The sequence below is a fragment of the Dipodomys spectabilis genome, unplaced genomic scaffold, assembly GCF_019054845.1.
Source record: "Dipodomys spectabilis isolate Male_0828 unplaced genomic scaffold, ASM1905484v1 ptg000783l, whole genome shotgun sequence".
Classification (NCBI taxonomy): domain Eukaryota; kingdom Metazoa; phylum Chordata; class Mammalia; order Rodentia; family Heteromyidae; genus Dipodomys; species Dipodomys spectabilis.
Genome location: NW_024871460.1, coordinates 18,272,848 through 18,293,079, shown reverse-complemented (window position 1 = coordinate 18,293,079; position 20,232 = coordinate 18,272,848). Strand labels below are relative to the sequence as shown.

At 39.7% G+C, this 20,232-nt stretch overlaps 1 protein-coding gene across 3 annotated transcripts in view; it reads right to left on the bottom strand.

Annotated features, from left to right (window-relative positions):
* Ubr5 (ubiquitin protein ligase E3 component n-recognin 5) overlaps positions 1-20,232 on the bottom strand; it is a 123,520-nt gene that overhangs the window by 74,896 nt on the left and 28,392 nt on the right. For all 3 annotated transcript variants that reach the window (XM_042672947.1, XM_042672946.1, XM_042672948.1), the window contains exons 2-8: positions 15,622-15,666; positions 14,812-14,893; positions 14,312-14,388; positions 12,376-12,495; positions 2,778-2,967; positions 1,838-1,997; positions 1,040-1,189 (exon numbers count right to left, since the gene is read on the bottom strand). In XM_042672947.1, coding sequence (XP_042528881.1) covers positions 1,040-1,189; positions 1,838-1,997; positions 2,778-2,967; positions 12,376-12,495; positions 14,312-14,388; positions 14,812-14,893; positions 15,622-15,666 — 824 coding nt within the window. The remainder of the gene's footprint in view (positions 1-1,039; positions 1,190-1,837; positions 1,998-2,777; positions 2,968-12,375; positions 12,496-14,311; positions 14,389-14,811; positions 14,894-15,621; positions 15,667-20,232) is intronic.

Below are 20,232 nucleotides of genomic sequence, written 5' to 3'. Positions count from 1 at the left end.
CTCATTTTCCAAGACTGTGGCTTGTTTATATGGCTCAACAAAAAGTAGTGCTTGTACTCTAAGCCTGGGTACTGTCCCTAAGCTCTTCAGCTCAAGGCCAGCGCTCTACCGCCTGAGCCACAGCACCACTCACCACTTCCAGTTTTCTAGTGGTTTACTGGAGATAAGAGTCTCTTGGACTTTCCTGCCTGGGCTGACTTTGAACAATGATCCTCAGATCTCAGCCTGAGCAGCTAGGATTACAGGTATGAGCCACCATTGCCCGGCAATAATTTATTTTTGTTTACTAATTTGACCAAGCAGTTTTAAATTTAATTCCAGAAAGTAAAAATACTGACTGTAGTTTGACACCAAAGCTTACACCAATATATATACTGAGAAAGCTGACTGCATTAAGATTTCAAATTTTCACAAATAACATTTTTTGGGGGGGCCGGGGTTGGTTGTTGGGCTTGAACTCTGGGCCTGGGTGCTGTCCCTCAGCTCTTCAGCTCAAGCTAGCGCTCTACCACTTGAGCCACAGCGCCATTTCTGGCTTTTTCTATTTATAGGGTGCTAAGGAATTGAACTCAGGGTTTCATACATGTGAGGCAAGCACTCTACCACTGCGTCACCTTCCCAGCCCACAAATATAGTTTAGTAAGCCCAACATTTGCATTTAATATTTAATATTGGAGAATCCTACTACTAAGTTTTTCATAGTTCATTCTTTAATCTAAACAGGACTTAAACATAACCATTCAGTTATTTTAATCAAACAAACTTGTTTTCTGAATGCTGCATGTCATTCTGAACTTTTAGTTCAGAATCCATATTCCTAATTTAAAATATAGTTAGGTAAACCTTATTATCATAACCCTAGATTATGCATTACACAATGTAAGACCATCTCTGAAATATTATTGTAGCTATTCAAAATAAAAATAAATAGCTTTTAAGTCAAAGCACTACGAAACATGAGAGATTATCTACTTTAATATAATGAGGTCATCACTATCCTTCAACAGGCAGTCCACAGTAAAATAAAGTACAAAATTACCTCGAGATGAGCCTAGCCTGGAAAGTGATGAACGACGAAAAGAAGGGTAACCAAAATAGCTAATGTCCTCAGAAAACATGGCATCCGCATCAATAATGACACTTGGATGAGCAGAATGAATATCAGCATCAAGAAGAGACATAAGATCCTCTACAAGCAAAGATATAAACAATAACAGTTATAGACTATTCATCACTGAAAGATCTCTAAAATTAAGATATATTAACATAAAGGACTTATGCTACCTAAGCAAAACCCAAAATCTAGAAAATAAAATGAATATTAACACAGATTTTGAGGATCAGCAAATACCTAACTGCTGCATGCTCAACTTACTAAATTATCATCTATCACTTTTTTTTTTTGGTCGGTTGTGGGCCTTGAACTCTGGTCCTAGGCACTGTCCCTCAGCTCTTCAGCTCATGGCGAGTGCTGTACCACAGGAGCCATAGCGCCACTTCTGGTTTTCTGGAGGTTAATTGGAGGTAAGAGTCTCACAAACTCTCCTTCCCAGGATGGCTTTGAACTGCGATCCTCAGAGCTCAGCCTCCGGAGTAGCTAGGATTACAGGCATGAGCCACCAGTGCCTGGCAAAGACTACTTTTTAAGATATAATATTTATAACACAAAGACAACATCGTCAAAATCTAAATGCAGTCCAGTTGCTATCTATTTTCAGTAATAAGATATCAAAATACAACATTCCACAATCACCTGTCAGCTAGGGATAAACACTTCATCCCTCAAATAAGGAATGGAGAAATGAGAAAACTCTTAACATGACATGGATGTACCAACCTCCAGGTAAATAAGATTCACTGGCTGTATCATCTCCATCATCTCCATCTTCATCATCCCGGCTAAGTAAATTATTTACAGCAAGGTTTACATCAAGATTTGTTCGTTGTAATTCTCGAATAATTACACTTCTGGATTTGCCTTGTAAAACAACTTGGGCCTGAAAGAAAAATAAATAAATGAAGGAAGTGGAGACATGCTTAACTGGTTTGCAGAAGCCTAGGCAAAAAGTTTAATGACCTGAGTTCAAGCCCCAGTACTATAAAAGAAGAAAAAAGAAAACAGAAATAGAGAAATAAATTATACTGAGCCTAGCACATAATCCTAGTTATTCAGAGGCTGAGATTTGAGAATCATGGCTCAAAACCAGCTCAATAAAGAAAAATCTGTGAGGTTCTTATCCCAAATTAACCACCAAAATGCTAGTAGGTATGTGGTTTAAAGTGGTAGGGACTTAGCCTTGAGCAAAAAAAGGTAAGGGATAGCACCCAGGCCCTGAGTTCAAACCGCAGTACCAGCACAAAAAAATAGTAAATTGCCAGGTGCTGATGGCTCAGGCCTATAATACTGGCTACTTAAGAGTGTGAGATCTGGGGATCACAGTTTGAAGCCAGCCCAAGCAGGAAAGTCCATCATTCTCATCTCCAATTAACCACCAGAAAACCAGAAGTGGCACTGGTGGCTCAAAGTAGTAGAACACTAGCCTTGGGCAAAAAGAGGTCAGGGACAATACCCTAAGTTTATGCCCCACAATCAACCAATCAATCAATCAAAAGAAAAGAGAGTAGTATGCTAACTTTAATTTTAAAAATCTTTATCAGAATCAGCTTTCTAGAATCAATACAGAAAAAAATTTTTTTTTCCCACAAGTCATGAGTGTAACCCACCTCAATCAGTATAGTTTCAAGTTGTTATATTGTCTTGCATTAATGTGCCATACCTGTGAGATCAGCTCCTCTGGAATAACGGATGCTGGAATCACTGGCTGGGGCTGACTGCCTAAAAGTCCAGATCCTCTATCACGTCCAGTTCGAATGACTCGAGTCTGCCGCCGGGAATCTCGAGCTCCAGCTGATGACCTACCAGAGGATCCTCCTCCACTTCCACCAACTCCTGAACTCCAACGGCTTCTAAGTATTGGGGAATTTATAAAATTAGCTTTTTAAACAAACCATTCTTTAAAAAGGTCACCTAAGGTTTTTTTTAATTCTTTTCGGTCAAGATTAGTTACAATGTTTACTATAGTAGTTTGGGCAAAATAAAACTGAGTCAGCTTTACAACTGAATGTTTAATGCTTAAATATAATTTTTTCATTTTTTAAAAAATTATTTTTTAAACCCAGTACTAGTGGCTTACACACCTATAATCCTAGCTACTCAGGAGGTTAAAATCTGAAGATCGCAATTCAAAGACAGCCCAGGCAGGAAAGTTTGAGACTACTATCTATAATTAACCACCAAAAAAATGGAAGTGGAGCTGTGACTCAGGTGGTAGAGCAGTAGCCTTAAGCAAAAAATCTCCAGGATAGCACCCAGGCCCCAAGTTCAAGCCCTAGGGTCAGTACAAAAAAAAAAAAAAAGAATATAAAAAATAATCTGAAGGGCTGGGAAGGTGGCTCAGTGGTAGAGCCCTCGCCTTGCATGCCTGAGGCCCTGGGTTCGATTCCTCAGCACCACATAAGCAAAAAGAAAAAAGCCGGAAGTGGTGCTGTGGCTCAAGTGGTAGAGCGCTAGCCTTGAGCTGAAGAGCTGAGGGACAGCGCCCAGGTCCAGAGTTCAGGCCCCATGACCAGACCCAAAAAAAAGAAAAAGAAAAATCTTAAAAGGTGTACATTCAGGACCAGGCATAGTAGAAAAGGCCTGTAATTTCAATACTCAGGATACATAGGCAGAAAGGTTGAGTTTGAGCCAGCCTGGGCTACATAGAAAGCTCAAAGACAGTGTGAACATAGTGAGATCCTGTCAGAAAAAACAAAGAGGAGAAGGGAGAAAGGAGAGGGGAGAGGAGAGGAGAGGGGAGAGAGGAGAAGAGGAAGGAGGAAGGGGAGAGGGGAGAGGGGGAGGGGAGAGGGGAGAAAAGAGCCATAAGATTAAATTACCAATGTTACACAGAAAGTAAAACGCAGTAGAGAACTCAAGAAAGAATGTTAAGCAGAGAGCCAGTAGTTCAAGCCTATAGGCCCAGCTACCCAAGAAGCTAAGATCAAGCCAGCTCATACAGGAAACTCTATGAATAGACTCTTAACTCTGACGACCAAACAGCCAGAAGTGGAACTGTGGCTCAAATGGTTGAGTGCCAGCATTGTGCAGCAGAACTAAAGAACAGTGCCTAGGCCCTAAGTCCAACTTGAAAGGAAGGAGAACCACATCTAAGAGTCTTAAAAAGATATAATCTGTGACTTTATACTCTACCATTTAAGCCTGCTATCCGGGCCTACTCGAAAATGTTCCAGTTGAGCAGGGCTCAGGCCTGAAATCCTAGCTACTCAGAAGGCTGAGATCTGAAGATCATGGTTCAAAAGCCAGCCAGGGCAGAAAAGTCCATGAGACTCTTATCTCCAATTAACCACAGAAAAGCAGAAGTGGCACTGTGGCTCAAGTGGTAGAGCGCTTGCCTTGAGCTGAAGAGCTCAGGGACAGCACCCAGTCCCAGGGTTCAAGCCTCCTGACTGATCCCCTCCCACCCACCAAAAAAATAAGTTCCAGTTTGGACAATATATTATATGGCCAGTGGACACCAAAGGCATAGCTTGATATTTCTACCAAGTAAAGAACACCATTATTTTCCAAATTAATATTAGAAACCTAATATGTATGTAGCTTGGTCATGAGCAGACTAAAATCTCCAAGAGGTAGACAAGTAATACAAATTAAAGATAACTAGAGTACAGAAATCTGAAAATCTAAAAATATTCAGATCTTTAAGTCCTGCTTACTTCTGCCGTTAGACCACCAGCAGCTGCTAGTGTGTAATCTTTGCTACACAAGCCCCTGAGTTTAGTGGAAAGATAACTGGCAAGGTATCTCTAGCTTATTCTAGGTTATTCTGGAAGATACTAGGTTTTCCCACTCTTAAGTTACTATGCGGGGCTGAGAAGGTGGCTCAGTGGTAGAGCGCTTGTCTTGCATGCATGAGGCCCTGGGTTCGATTCCCCAGCACCACATAAGCAAAAAGGAAAAAAGCCGGAAGTGGCACTGTGGCTCAAGTGGAAGAGCGCTAGCCTTGAGGGACAGCGCCCAGGCCCAGAGTTCAGGCCCCACCACCAGACCCCCCCCCCCCCAAAAAAAAAGTTACTTTGCAATGTTTCTCCTGTAAGAATTCAAACCAAAATACCTATCCCAATACCTCAACTGCTCCTAAACATTCCTCTAGCCATCTTGGTAGTCAGCTAAAAAGTAATATGGGGTTTGGGAATGTGGCTTAGTGGTAGAGTGTTTGCCTAGCATGCATGAAGCCTTGGGTTCAATTCCTTAGTACCACCTAAACAGAAAAAAAAAAAAAAAAACAAAAAACAAAAAACAGAAGTTGTGGGGCTGGGAAGGTGGCTCAGTGGTAGAGCGCTTGCCTTGCATGCATGAGGCCCTGGGTTTGATTCCTCAGCACCCCATAAGCAAAAAGAAAAAAGCCGGAAGTGGCGCTGTGGCTCAAGTGGTAGAGTGCTAGCCTTGAGCTGAAGAGCTGAGGGACAGTGCCCAGGCCCAGAGTTCAGGCCCCACGACTGGACCCCCCCCCCAAAAAAAACAAAAAAAACCCAAAAAACAAAAAACAGAAGTTGTGCTGTGACTCAAGTGGAGTACGTATATGTGTACATATATGCACACATTTGCATACACAGACATATGGTGTATGTATGATCAATGTATGACTATGCCTATATTTTTTCCAAAGCTTACTTCCACAACATTTATGTCAAGAGATTTCATGTAAAAATTCAATTTGAACCTTTCTTCAGTGAGAGGAGAGAGAGAGGGAAGACAACAGGTAAAAGAGCATGAAGGTTTGAAGTTGGGCACAATGGCCTCATATTATCCTGTGGCAATAAATGAATATTTAATGTCAAAAACCTATTACCTGCTATTTTACCCACCAATTTGTAATTTCTAAGGTCTTGTTTGGCTTCTATCTTTCAAATAAACCAATTAGTTGAAACTAAATCCTAAAGACTGTTAGTTTATTTCAGTGAAAAACAGCTGTGAGAAAAGTGGTATTTTTCTACCCAAGTGTCAACCTTGTGACAAGTGTTTTTCTAAAAATTTCCTGCTTTGACTTGGCCCTTGTTGATTATATTTTAGTTACATCCTTTTCCTGCTACACCTTAATTAATACACCCTTTTACAAGCTCAATGAATTCTAGTAGCATACTGTTAACTAAGCCATATTCTCTTGCAGATTGTGAACCTATCCTCAGCCAATCCGAGCAGAAGAGCAGGGCATGCTACATTAGGGATAAAGGAGCAAACTGCCTGCTATGTGTGCTTGTTTGCCAAATTTCTGGCTAATGACTTACCCTTCTGCAGTAATGACTCTACCATGCCAAAGAGTTCAAGTTGATGTCTTTATTCCTACATGACATCCCAACAACCAGAAGCTAGATTATTCAACACAATTTATACCTATCATCCATCTAGCTAGCTGGCTATTGTCCAGTAATAACAAATAAAAGGCTTTTAACAGCAGCTCCTTATTAACTTTAAACTTATCACAAATAAACTCAATTTGAACATAATTTCACCAAGAGTTTTCATGAAGCCCAAGAGAAACACCCTTTAAGTGTTTATACTTAAGACAGATATCTACAAATTCCAAAATCAATAAATGACTGCTACTGAGTTAGCTAATAAGCACTATGACACCTTTCAATACTGTAATTCATAGTGTCAATGCTAAGAAACCCTTACAGAATCTGTGCATGTGGTGGGTGAAGGTGAGCAGCAGAGGCTGAGGAGGAATACAGTAAAACATAGGGAGTAGGGCTCAAAAAAACAGTAAATCTTGAAGTTAAAGTTTGCTCTAATTTTCTTTCTAGTGTAATCTGAAAAGTTTCTATTCAAGCTTGCTTTATATATATATATATTTTGGGGGGGGGGGGGTCCGGTCGTGGGGGCTGAACTCTGGGCCTGGGCCCTGTCCCTCAGCTCTTCAGCTCAAGGCTAGCACTCTTACCACTTGAGCCACAGCGCCACTTCCGGCTTTTTTCTTTTTGCTTATGTGGTGCTGAGGAATCGAACCCAGGGCCTCAGGCATGCAAGGCAAGTGCTCTACCACTGAGCCACTTTCCCACCCCACAAGCTTGCTTATATTTTATCTATTGCATATCTTATTGATAAGCTCAAAATTCTACTACTTCTTCACTCACTCTGTCACACATTTGTGGCTAGGTTTTATTTAAAGTTTACTAAGACAGCAGATTTAAATTGGGAGGCTAGGCTGGGAATGTTGCTTAGTGGTAGAGTGCTTGTCTAGCATGCATGAAACCCTTGAGTTCCATTCCTTACTACCATATACACAAAAAAGGACAGAAGTGGCACTGTGGCTCAAGTAGTAGAGCGCCAGCCTTGAGCAAAAGAGGCTCAGAGATAGTGCCTAGGCCCTGAGTTCCAGATGTAGGACTGGCAAAAAATAAATACAAAATAAATTGGGAGGCTAAGTGTTATAGTATCAGCAGTGAGTTATAATTCATGGAATAAAAACAAACATCCATGAGGCCACAATAATAAGTGAACAGAAAATAAATATGTAGGAACAGGGAGGTGGTGGCTCATGCCTGTAATCCTAGCTACTCAGAAGGCTGAGATCTGAGGATCACGGTTCAAAGCCAGCAGGAGCCGTGAGACTCTTATCACCAATTAACCACCAGAAAACCAGAAGTAGCACTGTGGCTCAAGTGGTAGAGCGCGTGCCTTGAGCTGAAGAGCTCAGGGACAGCACCTAGGCCCAGAGTTCAAACCCCGTAACAAACAAAAAGAGAAGTAGGAAAGAACAAGTTGCAATTAACAAGAAATGATTTTTTTTCTGGGGGGGTTGGGAGGGGGGGGGAGGATGGGGGTTGGGAGGATGGGGGTTGGGAGGGGGGGGGTTGGGGGGGTGGGGGTTGGGAGGGTGGGGGTTGGGAGGATGGGGGTTGGGAGGATGGGGGGGGTGCCAGTACTGGGGCTCGAGTGCTCTGCTTCCCCTTTAGCCTTTTAACTCAAAGCTAGCATTCTAACCACTTGAGGCACAACTTCTGGCTTTCTCATAGTTAATTGGAGAAAGAGTCTCAAAGACTTTCCTACATAAATTGGCTTCAATTTTTAGATCTTAGCTTCCTGAGTAGTCAGAATTACAGACGTGAGCTACCCACACCTGGCTCAAAAAATTCTGTGTTTTTATGCAGCTTATGGATAAAAACAAGTGGGGGAAAATAAGGGAAAGCAAGGAAAGAATGACACTGTCCAAGAAGCACTGTACTTATTGTGTAGAATTGTAACCCCTTTATACAACTCCTTAATAATAACAAAAAATCAATTGGCCAACTGTACTATAGTAACTTATTGAGACCAAAAAAAAAAAAATCAAGATATTAAAATCTGTGAAAAGTATAAAAAGCATATTCATAAAATCACAGTTATCTCCCAATAAAATACATTTTAATGGGCTGGGAATGTGGCTTGGTGGTAGACTTTGTGGCTAACATGCATGAAGCCCTAGGTTCAATTCCTCAGTACCACATAAACAGAAAAGGCTGGAAGGGGCACTGTGGCTCAAGTGGCAGAGTGCAAGCCTTGAGCGCAGAGAAGCCCAGGGAGAGTGCCAAGGCCCTGAGTTCAAGCTCCAGTCCTGGAGCTTGAAACAAACAAACAACAAAAAACTTATTTTAATCACAACAGGAAAAATAGCAACTTAGAGTAGGAAAACCTGACAAATACTACTATAACCAAATAATCAGAAGTAATTTGGTCCCCAATAGTAAGAGACATTATCATGTGACACCTAATACCCTAAAAGAAAGGCTAATCACTGCTTTTGCCATATTCCTGCTTTAAAAAAAAAAATCACATATATTTAATCATGGGAAACCAACAGACAAACTTAAACACTGTACAGTATAACCAACCATCAGCTTTACAAATTAATCGGGTTCTGCGCAAAACCAAGGATGGCTTACAGACATTAGAGGAGACTAAAGATGCTTTGCAGCTAAATTCAATAAGGAATTCTGTATTGAATTCTAAAAATAGGTAAAAGGTATTAGTGGCCCAGCTGGCAAAATATCTGAATAAGTTCTGTGGATCTAACAATGATCGATGTTAGTATCTTGGTTTTAATATGCCTATGTAAGATGCTAATCTTGAGAGAAATTAGAGTAAGGTATATAAAAGCATTCTTTGTAGCTTTTTCTTTTGAGAGGCAGGGGCACAGGGCTTGAACACAGGGCTTGGGCACTGTCCTGAGCTGCTTTTTGTTCAAGGCTAGTACTCTACCACTGAGACACAACCCAGGGCTTCATGCATGCTAGCCATGCACTCTACCACTAAGCCACATTCTCAGACCTCTTTGTAGCTTTTTTGAAACTTTTATTAATTTGCTCAGCTGTTCTTGTGTAGGTTTGTTTGTTCTAAGGTAGACTCTGGCCCTATATACAGGCTGGCTTTAAACTTTGTATCATCCTGACTCAGCCTCCCAATACTAAAACTACAATCTTTCTTAGAGTAAGATTATTTTGAAATTAAAAGATGAACTTAAATAAACATAAAGAACACACAACTAGGGGGAAAATGCTACTACATACACTGATATGCTAAACCACTGATCAGTAAAATTTTATTTCCTGTAAATGTCTGAAAGATAACTAACTGGCTAGGCTTTGAGAGCTAACCAAATTCATTTTGTCATAATTATTCATCTCAGCTGTTACTACACAAAAGTAGCAGCTATGTGTGGTTAAGTAAACACAGAGTGGTAGTGCTGGGGTTGGCCTGCAATCTGTACTTTGCTGACCACTGAAATAAACAAAGAAATGCTTATCTTCTCTCTATGTATGTGTCAGTACTAGGATGTGAATTCAGAACCTGGGATCTCTCAGCGTTTTCTGCTCAGGGCTGCCACTCTACTTCTTGAGCTACATCTCCACTTCCAGCTTGTTGGTAGTTATTTAAGGGAAGAGTCTCAGGGATTTCCTAGGTGAACTGGCTTAAAACCACAATTTTCAGATCTCAGCATCTGGAGTAGCTAGGATTTTAAGCATGAGCCATCACACCTGGCCAAGAATTGCTTATCTTTAAAGAAAGTATTATTTGACAAAGTACAATAGATAACTATTACTCCCTTAAGTAAATGTCATTTGTTAACACATGCTGTTTTCAGAATTCATCATAAACTGTGTGCATGAAGAAAGCAATTTAAGAGCTGGGAATATAACTCAGCAGAGCACTTACCTCACATAAACAAGGCCTTAGGTTTGCATAAATGAGATAAAAAGAGATAGATACCTAACATTTTTAAAATAAAGATCAGGACTGTTATTTCCTGCTAATGAACTGGTGTATGCAAAAAATAACCTAAAGAATGATGTTCAGCATAGGGAGGTGCTAGTAGCCGTAATCCTAGCTACTCGGGAGGCTGAGATCTGAAGACTGCAGTTTAAAACCAGTCCAGTCAGGAAACTCGTATCTCCAATAAACTACTCAAAAAAGCTGAAAGTGGCACTGTGGCTCAATTGGTAGAGCACTCTCCCCTTGAACAAAAGCAACTAAGGGACAGAACCTAGGCCCAGAGTTCAAGCCCAGGACCAGCCGCCCCCCTCAAAATAAAAAGGGGGGGGGGGAGGAAGGAGGAAGGGAGGGAGGGAGGGAGGAAAAAAGAAAGGAAGGAAAATGGGAAGGAAGGTAAAAAGGGAGAGAGGATGAATTTTAGGATATCTGTAAATCCTATTCTTTATCTACTAATTCACATTACAATTACTTTTCTTCTTCCTTTCAATTATATGTAAAAATAATTTAAATTGCTGCTCATTATCTGTCAGTCTTTGAAAATACATGATTTTACTAAATTACTGTCAGTCTTTGAAAATACATGATTTTACTAAATTAGCAATTAAGTAATCATTAACAAGGTATTCTTAGAAAATATGCCCATTTTAGGTTTAAGACATAACGTAAGTAAAAGAAACTGACTTAGAATTTGAATATTAAGGGCTGGGAAGGTGTCTCAGTGGTAGAGTGCTTGCCTTGCATGCATGAGGCCCTGGGTTCGATTCCTCAGCACCACATAAGCAGAAAAAGCTGGAAGTGGCACTGTGGCTCACTGTGGTAGAGCGCTAGCCTTGAGCTGAAGAGCTTAGGGACAGTGCCCAGGCCCAGAGTTCAGGCCCCATGACTAACAAAAACAACAACAACAAATTTGTATATTAATTTGACAATACAGAAACTTTAGATAAAAAATGGTAGAGGAAGAACTCACTAATTTAAAATAAGAAATAACTATAAGATTCTGAACCAGAAAGAAATGTTAAGACTTTTTTTACCCAATAAATCGCAAAAAAAAAATTTCATTTGGCCGGGCGCTGGTGGCTCACGCCTGTAATCCTAGCTACTCAGGTGGCTGAGATCTGAGGATCGTGGTTCAAAGCCAGCCCGGGCAAGAAAGACCGTGAGACTCCTATCTCCAATAAACCACCAGAAAACCGGAAGTGGCGCTGTAGCTCAAGTGGTAGAGCGCTCGCCTTGAGCTGAAGAGCTGAGGGACAGCGCCCAGGCCCAGAGTTCAAGCCCCACGACCGACAAAAAAAAAAAAAAAAAATTTCATTTGAGCTAGGCACCAGAGGCCTACACCAATAATCTTTGCTACTCAGGAGGCTGAGATCTGAGGATTGCGGTTCAAATCCAGCCCTGGCAGAAAAGTCCATGAGACTCTTCTCTCCAATTAACCACCAGAGAACCAGAAGTGGAGCTGTGGCTCAAGTGGCAGAGCACTTGCCTTGAGTTAAAGAGCTGAGGGACAGCACAAAGGCCCAGAGTTCAAACCCCATGGGGAAAGAGGAGGGAGAACACCATTAATCTTTAAACAGCATAAGCAAATAAGCAAAATTGTAAACATTATAAAAGATCAAGAATATAGGCTAACTATAATTAACCTATATAGCTATTTTCTGATAAGGGGACACTATGAACCCACACCAAAGTTCGGAAAGACTTCTCTCTATTGCCAGAAAACATTGAAGATGTCAGGAACCAGTGGCTCATGACTGTAATCCTAGCTACTCAGGAGAATGAGAACTGAGGGTTCAAACCCAGTTCAAACCCAGGCCTGGCAGAAAGTCCCCGTGAGACTCTTATCTCCAATTAACCACTCCAAAACTGGAAGTGGCACTGTGGCTCAAGTTGAAGAATGCTAGCCCTAAGCACAAAGAGACTCAGGGACAGAGGGACGGACGGAGGGAGGGAGGGAGGGAGGGAAGGACGGAGGGAGGGAGGGAGGGAAGGAGGGAGGGAGGAGGGCAGGCGGGCAGGCAGAAAAAGAGTATAGAACAGTTGGTGTCTTCAATGCAACACAAACTTACCCCAAGGTGTTGCCTGCTAGCCTGCCCAGGGTCTCAGACCCTGAGAGAAACCATGGAGAGTCACTTGTCCTACCAGGCCTTGAAGTCCTCCCTGCTCCCGAGTTGCTGTTCAACTTTGACCTAGGAAAGACCAAGAGAAAGAATAATCACAGAACTGTTCTAAACTGCTGAGGATCAAACCTGGAATTCCAGGTCTTGCTGCTCTAGAATATACTCATCAACTTCGTAACCTTCAAAATATTCCTTTAACATTCTTCTTGTTCAACTATTTTCACAATTCAACTATAAGTAAATACAGTAAGTTGTTCCTTAGATTTTGAAATTAATGTTTTCCTTAGAAGCAATCCAGTCACACTCTTCATACCTCACCTCCCATCTATTTTACATGTCATAATTTTTGGGGGGGAGGGGGTACTCCTGGGGCTTGAACTCAGGGCCTGGTCACTGTCCCTAAGCATCTTTGGCTCAAGGCTAGATAGAACTCTACCAACTCGAGCCACAGCACCACTCCCCGCTTTTTCTGTTTATATAGTACTAAGGAATGGAATGCAAGGTTTCATGCACGCTAGACAAGCACTCTGCCACAAAGCCACATTCCCAGCCCTACATGCTATAATTTTTAAAAAACAAAATATGGTTTTAAAAAAATGTAACTATGCTTCCAAATTGAGTTCTTCAACTTGGAAATATTAAAAGGAAGAGCATCATGTGGAAAATCATTATCAGTCAGTTGGACGTGCTGGTACATGCTTACATTCCTAGCTATTTGGGAAGCTAAGGTTGGGAGGATCCCTAAAACCCATGAGGTTCAAGACCAGGCTGAACATCATAGGAAGATCCCTATCTTAATTTTTTTTTGTATATGAAAGTAGGTCTTATTTAGTATCAACAAAATATGTACTATCTTTCTTTAGACAGCATATTCCAGTCAAGTGATAATTAACCCCTCTTACTTTTTTTTGGTCGGTCATGGGGCTTGAACTCTGGGCCTGGGCACTGTCCCTGTGCTCTTCAGCTCAAGGTGAGCTCTACCACTTGAGCCACAGCACCATTTCCTGTTTTCTAGTGGTTTATTGGAGATACGAGTCTCACAGAGTTGCCTCCCCAGGCTGGCTTTGAACCATGATTCTCACATCTCAGCCTCCCGAGTAGCTAGGATTATAGGTGTGAGCCAATCGCACCTGGCTTAACCCCTCTACTTTTAAGCTAACCTTTTGGCTATAACCTATTGCTTGCTTAATAATTAAAATGCAAACTAACTATTACACTATTATTTTTAAACATCCAACTTTTTGCAGTATTTTTTTAATTTTGAGTGTTACCAGGATTAAAAGAGGTTTATATAATACTTTCATAAACATATACATACATATATATCACATATATAATTATATGGATAAACAAAGAACATGAATCAAACTAAGGTAATACTTTGAAAACGAAGATGAGGAAAGTGAATTATTCTGAAAATAAGTAACTCTGATAAAGACAAACTAAATAATTCTGTAATGCAATACAAGTATATTTGAAAAAGCATTTTAAAAATCTCAAGAAAGTTATTGGTCAATAGAGGAATGGGAGAAGTAGGGGGAGAAACAAACTTTTGGGTAGGTACTAGCAAGAGGGGATTGGGCTAACAAAGGGGATGAAGGCAGTTGAATACAAATTAAAACTGGTGACTGTAACTATAAAACTGTAACAATAAAAACCTGTTGAAATTGTTTTGGGAAGGGGAAAAAGGGACAAGGTGATGGAGCTTAAATCGATTGGGATAATTGTAAATACATGTGGAAAGATAACAATGAAATCTATCCCTACGTAACTCATATAAGCTAATAAACACGAAGTGATATACTGTGTCCACACGTACACGTACACCCACACCCACACCCACACCCACACAATGAAGCAAGCACACAAAAAAACAATGTCTTACCCATCATTATTATCAGGTTTACCCAATTCCAATCTATCTGGCTGTACTGAAAAACCAATCCTGCAAACTCTACCATCCTAAAAGCAAACAGAAGAAATTTCCCAGTATGTATTAAAATTTGAATGTACAAAATAAGCATAGGCTTTACCTATCTATGTGAACTGAGAAGACAACAAAATGTGCTGAAATCTGAGTTGGGGAATTATAATATACAGGTATCGCCAAGAAAAAAGTTCAAAGCATCTCAACTTGACAGAATCCAGAGAAAAGAATCAACTGGATTTCAGTATCTTCCCCATCTATTATTAACTACTTCAAGCTCAAGTAAATCATTTACACCTACTGTAGGCCAGAGAATTTATATAAGAAGGAAAGAAATTATTTTTGAACAAACTCTCCTAAAGTACATATTATTTTCCATAGTTAAAAGAAGAAATGATGCACATTTTTACATTTTAATTGTTTGGTTTTTATTTCTCTACTCTGAATAAGTAGTTTACCTCAAGAAGAAAAGCAGCATGATTTGGTCCCACCACACACTGTTTAATAGTAGCCTGCTCCAATACATTCAAAGGGGGATGGCTAGGGAACAGAAAAGAAAAAAAAAATGTATATAAGTAAAATCTTTTTGGTGTATGCAGGAGCTTGTACCACTTCAGCCACACCTCTACTTCCACCTTTTTGGTGGTTATTTGGAGATAGAGTATCACAAACTTTACTGAGCAGTCTAGCTTTAAAACACAAGCCTCAAATCTCAGCCTCCTGAAGTTAGGATTACAGGTGTGAGCCACCAGCACCCAGCTAAAATTACTTCCTAAATGGTAAACACATTTTAGTTGTTTCTTAAATCCCACTAGCAAAAGAAAAAAGTTGGCAAAGTCTATTTTTTAAGAAAAAAGTTGGCAAAGTCTATTTTTTAAAAGAATCTAATACTGTAAAGCAATAATTAAAAACATAGTTATGATACTCCCATAATTACTACAGCTCCATGGTATGCTACATGGTTTAAAATCCAGTATGAATAGAAACTATAGTTCAAACTGAACCCAACTTGTAGAAAGTTGATAGTGAAATTAGTAATTAGTCATACTCAGATATATTAGACTATTGGCTAAATGAGTAGTTTTCTACAAAACTCATTTTTTAAATCAGAATAAAAATATCATGGGTTAAGAATATAAATTCAGTAAATATTTACACTTACCTAACATGCACAAGGGCCTGGGTTCAATCAACAGCACTGAAAAGAAAGTCTACATTTAAGCTATCTTATATAAAAAAATAATAATAAAGTATCTTAATATTCTTACCTGTTTAAATTATATTTGTTCAGTTTCTCTGAAACTTCTCGTAACCTTAAAAAAATTAATAAAACACATGTGCAAATCCTTTGTAAGCAAATACTTTTCTAACAAACATTGTAGCATTTTGGCTGATTTCCAATAGCAGCACATAAAAACCATTGCTATGGCAAGATATTTATATATTTTTGCTTTTGTTCCAAAAAGATCCCGAGCAAACTTTCACTTCCTTTTCACCACTAGCAACTTCATTAACAATAATTGTTAGTACCACTGTATATTTGAAGAAATTAAGTTTCTAGAGTTTCTACCAGTGGCAGTAGAGCTTGGCACTTGAATCAATACCAAATGATTCAAAGGACAGATAAAAACAAAAACAAACGAACAAAAAAAACCCTGCTATCTACGCCAAAAGAAATTCTTGAATATATATGGATATCATAGAATAAAAATCTTGAGAGTTAAGAATTTTAATATAATGGGGGGAAAATACCGAAATCCTAATCAATCATAGTCTCAACTTCCTGAAGGGCCTTATAACTCAAAACTGAATAGTCTCGCTGTCCTGACTAACAATTAAGGATAAGAGCTCCATTTCTAGAAGTATCGAACGTAGTTAGAAAATCTCAAAGGACCATGTAACAAAGAGATATTAATTCATATTACCAGTTATGATTTTTCTGTTTCCTTCAAGGAAACAGTATTGAATTAATATAAAACACTGATACTCAGCTCAATTAAACTAAGGAAGTTAATCTAAACCTAAATAAACCTAAGAAAGTAATTCAAATATATACATTTTTTGTGAGTATGCATGTGCCAGTCCAGGGCTAGAACTCAAAAGAGTTTGGGCACTGTTCCTGGTCTTTTTTTTGCTCAAGACTAGCATTCTATTAATACTTGAGACACAGCTCCACTTCTGGCTTTCTTGGCAGTTAATTGGACTCTCACAAACTCCTACATGGGTTAGCTTCAAACCACAATTCTCAGATCTCAGCCTCCCGAGTAGCCAGGATAATAGGTGTGAACCACAGACATGAAGCAACATTTGTTTTTTTTTGTTTTGTTTTGGTCAGTCGTGGGCCTGCACTATGGGCCTGGGCGCTGTCCCTCAGCTCTTCAGCTCAAGGCTAGCATCTACCACTTGAGCCACAGCACCACTTCCAGCTTTTTCTGCTTATGTGGCGCTGAGGAATTGAACCCAAGGCCCCATGCACATCAGACAAACGCTCTACCACTGAGCCACCTTCCAAGCCCTCAAGTTACTTCTGTAAACAGAATTTTAGAATGCAGTTGGGGGTAGGGAGCATGAACTCTGCTCTTTAAAAATTAATGGCAAGCGCCAGACGCCAGTGGCTCACGCCTGTAATCCTAGCTACTCAGGAGGCTGAGATCTGAGCATAGCAGTTCAAAGCCAGCCCAGGCAGGAAAGTCCATGAGACTCTTATCTCCAATAAACCACTAAAAAACTGGAAGTGGCGCTGTGGCTCAAGCGGTAGAGAGCTTGCCTTGAGCTGAACTGAAGAGCTGAGGGACAGCGCCAAGGCCCAGAGTTCAGGCCCCACAACGACAAAAAAAAAAAGGGGGGGGGGGGGGGGGAGGGAGAGAAGGAAATCAAATTTTAATCATTTGTACAAAAATTTAAGATTTAAAAGCTGCCCCAAGTCATACATTCTTGGTAAATAACTGTTTACTTCAAGAAGCTCTAAATATGAATCACTGTCCTTTTACCCTGTAAGCTCTATCCTCCGTTCAATTCCTGAGTACTGTTTAAAAACTTGAATTTTAACTGTCTGGCACGAAACTGCATTCAATGGCTACAAGAACTTTCAAATGATGGTCTATTTAATTTCTTTGGTAAGTACAGATACTCACTGGTTAACTTTATCCTCACTCCCAAAGAACATCTGATCATGTGTTATTTATAGTCCATAATAAAATAATGCATTTTTATTTTTGTAGTCCAGTGTTACTTTCAGTAACAAAACATGTTTTATTGGTCCTGACAGGTTATGGTCTTCTTACTAAATTCTAGTTTGTTTATTTACAAAGTACGCTTCTATATTTCAAGTCAGATAAGAGTAATGCACTGTGAATATCAGCTGTGGGAGAAAGCTGACTAAAAAACAAGACAAACTGGACCCTCTGTTCAAAGACTACCAGTAGCCTTGAGGCAGAAAACACCCACTATGAGTAATTTACAAAACTTTTCAGGAAGTGTAGACGGAGTATAGAGAAAGGTTTTAATTGCCAAAAGCAGTAATAGTGACACATCAGAAAATATCTCGTCACTCACTAGAACACAACTAACCCCATTTTTTTTTACTACTCTGAACTTGTCTCTAGAGTTTTCACAAAATGACAGACTGGGGAAATATACAGATTTGTCAAAGCTTTTCCTTTTTTTTTTTTTTTTTTTTGAGGGGGGTCAGTCATGGGCCTTGAACTCTGGGCCTGGGCGCTCAGCTCTTCAGCTCAAGACTAGCCACTTGAGCCACAGCACCACTTCCAGTTTTCTGGTGGTTTACTGGAGATGATTCTCACCGACTTTCCTGCCCGGGCTGGCTTTGAACTGTGATCCTCAGATCTCAGTCTCCTGAGTTACAGGCGTGAGCCACCAATGCTTTTTTTTTTTTAAGCAAAATTAAGTAATAATAAGACTAACAATTAAATTTTTATTCCTGGGCTCCAAATATCATTTCAGTTGATTATTATCTACAAAACTAAAATAAACTAGCAAATAGGAACTCAAGAGCAAATTCCAGGCTACTAATTCCATAATAAAAATGGTTCTTGTTATCAATGAATATTCTAACCCAAAAACCCATACTGCCCTAAACCACATCTGAAAAGTATACCAGTTTAACAGAAACAATACCCTGTGAGTTATCTAGGGTTTTCTTCCAGTTAATCTACTCCAGAATTACATTACATAACACTAATTCTCATCAGTGTGAATTATCTCGGGCGCTTCACAGTCCCAAAATTCTTACAATGTATGAAAAGCAACTGGATCCGAAGAGGATGGGTATGTGTGTGTATTGTGTATAATGTTTATACAGAATTATCACTGAAGTCAGCACTATCAGACCTTGACTTCCATTTTATATTCTAGTCATCTGTGTTTCTGCCTAAACATCAAAATTCAGTAACTAATAATTTCTTAATGAATTCTGAATAAATCTTTTACTCACACATCAATCTACTGTAAGAGCATACATTGGAAAATACCGGTTTTCTAACTTCCACAAATGAAATTCAAGATTTTATTTGTCAATATGATCAATCTAAAATGCTAAACTCACCGTGAACACAGGTTTCTCAAAAGTTTTTGAAAACCTTGAAATATATCTGTTTACAAGCTCAAGTACCATCAGTTGTTTTCCTTGAAGTGACTGTTACTGGGCGACTGTGGCTCATGCCTGTAATCCTAGCTACTCAGGAGGCTGAGATCTGAGGATCCTGGTTCAAAGCCAGCCTGGGCAGGAAAGTTCGTGACACTTTTATTTCCAATTAACCACCAGAAATCCAGAAGTCGTGCTGTGGCTCAAGTGGTAGAGTGTTGACCTTGAGCTGATGAGTTGAGGGACAGTGCCAAGGCCCAGAATTTAAGCCCCACAACCGGGAAAAAAAAAAGAAGCTTGAGATCTGAGAATCACAGTTCAAAGCTAGCCTCAATAAATAAGAGACTCATATGTCCAGTTAACCAGGAAAAAAAAAGAAAAAAGAAAAAAGAAAAAAATACCAGAAGTAGAAGTGTGGCTCAAGTGATGAGTGCCAGCTTTGAGACAAAAGGAGAAAGTTTAAGGCGCTGAGTACAAAACTCAGTACTAGCACTACCCCCAAAAAAGAAATTTTACAACAGTTATACTAACAACCAATACTTTTCAATGTAAGCGAGGCAGGCAGTAGGAACAAGAAGAATGCAAACAAACCTGTTTAAGAGGCTTAGGGTTGGCGGCATGGCTCAGGCAGAGCACCAGCCTAGGAAAATGAAGTACAAGACCCCAAGTTTAAATGCTAGTACCTCACCTCCTCCCCCACTCCCACAAAAAGAAAAAGAAAAAGAAAAGGGAAAGGGAAGAGAGAAAAAAAAAGGAAGGGAGGAAGGAGCAAGCTAAGACAGAGAAAGATGGCATTAAACAGCAGTCACAAATTGCCAGTTTTCAGATACACTTTAATAGAGCCATATCCTATTTCAAATGGTTTTAAGACTCTTGGCCAACATGGGAGATTTTGTAAATAATCTGGTAGGTAGTTAGCAACTAAACTTATATCATACCCTAGTGGAGACTCTTAGATGCTTATGGTTTAGGGACAGCTAATAAAGGATTACTCCTCCACCCACTGAGACAGAATATTTCCTTACTAAACAGTAATCAGATCAGTCCTATAACTTAGATTTCAGCGTGTAGTTTCATTTCTAAAGAATCTTTGCTCAGTCGCCAGCTTAACCACATTTTGTTTCTTTCCTTCTGGCTACATTGGCCACATAAATTCTACTGATTTGTTTCCTAATGAAAGAAAACTGTGTTTAGTAGCAAACATCTAACTTTATGACTACAAGCCATACAAATAATGGTTTTTGTACAGAAAAAAAAAATTCATCTGTCAGCACAT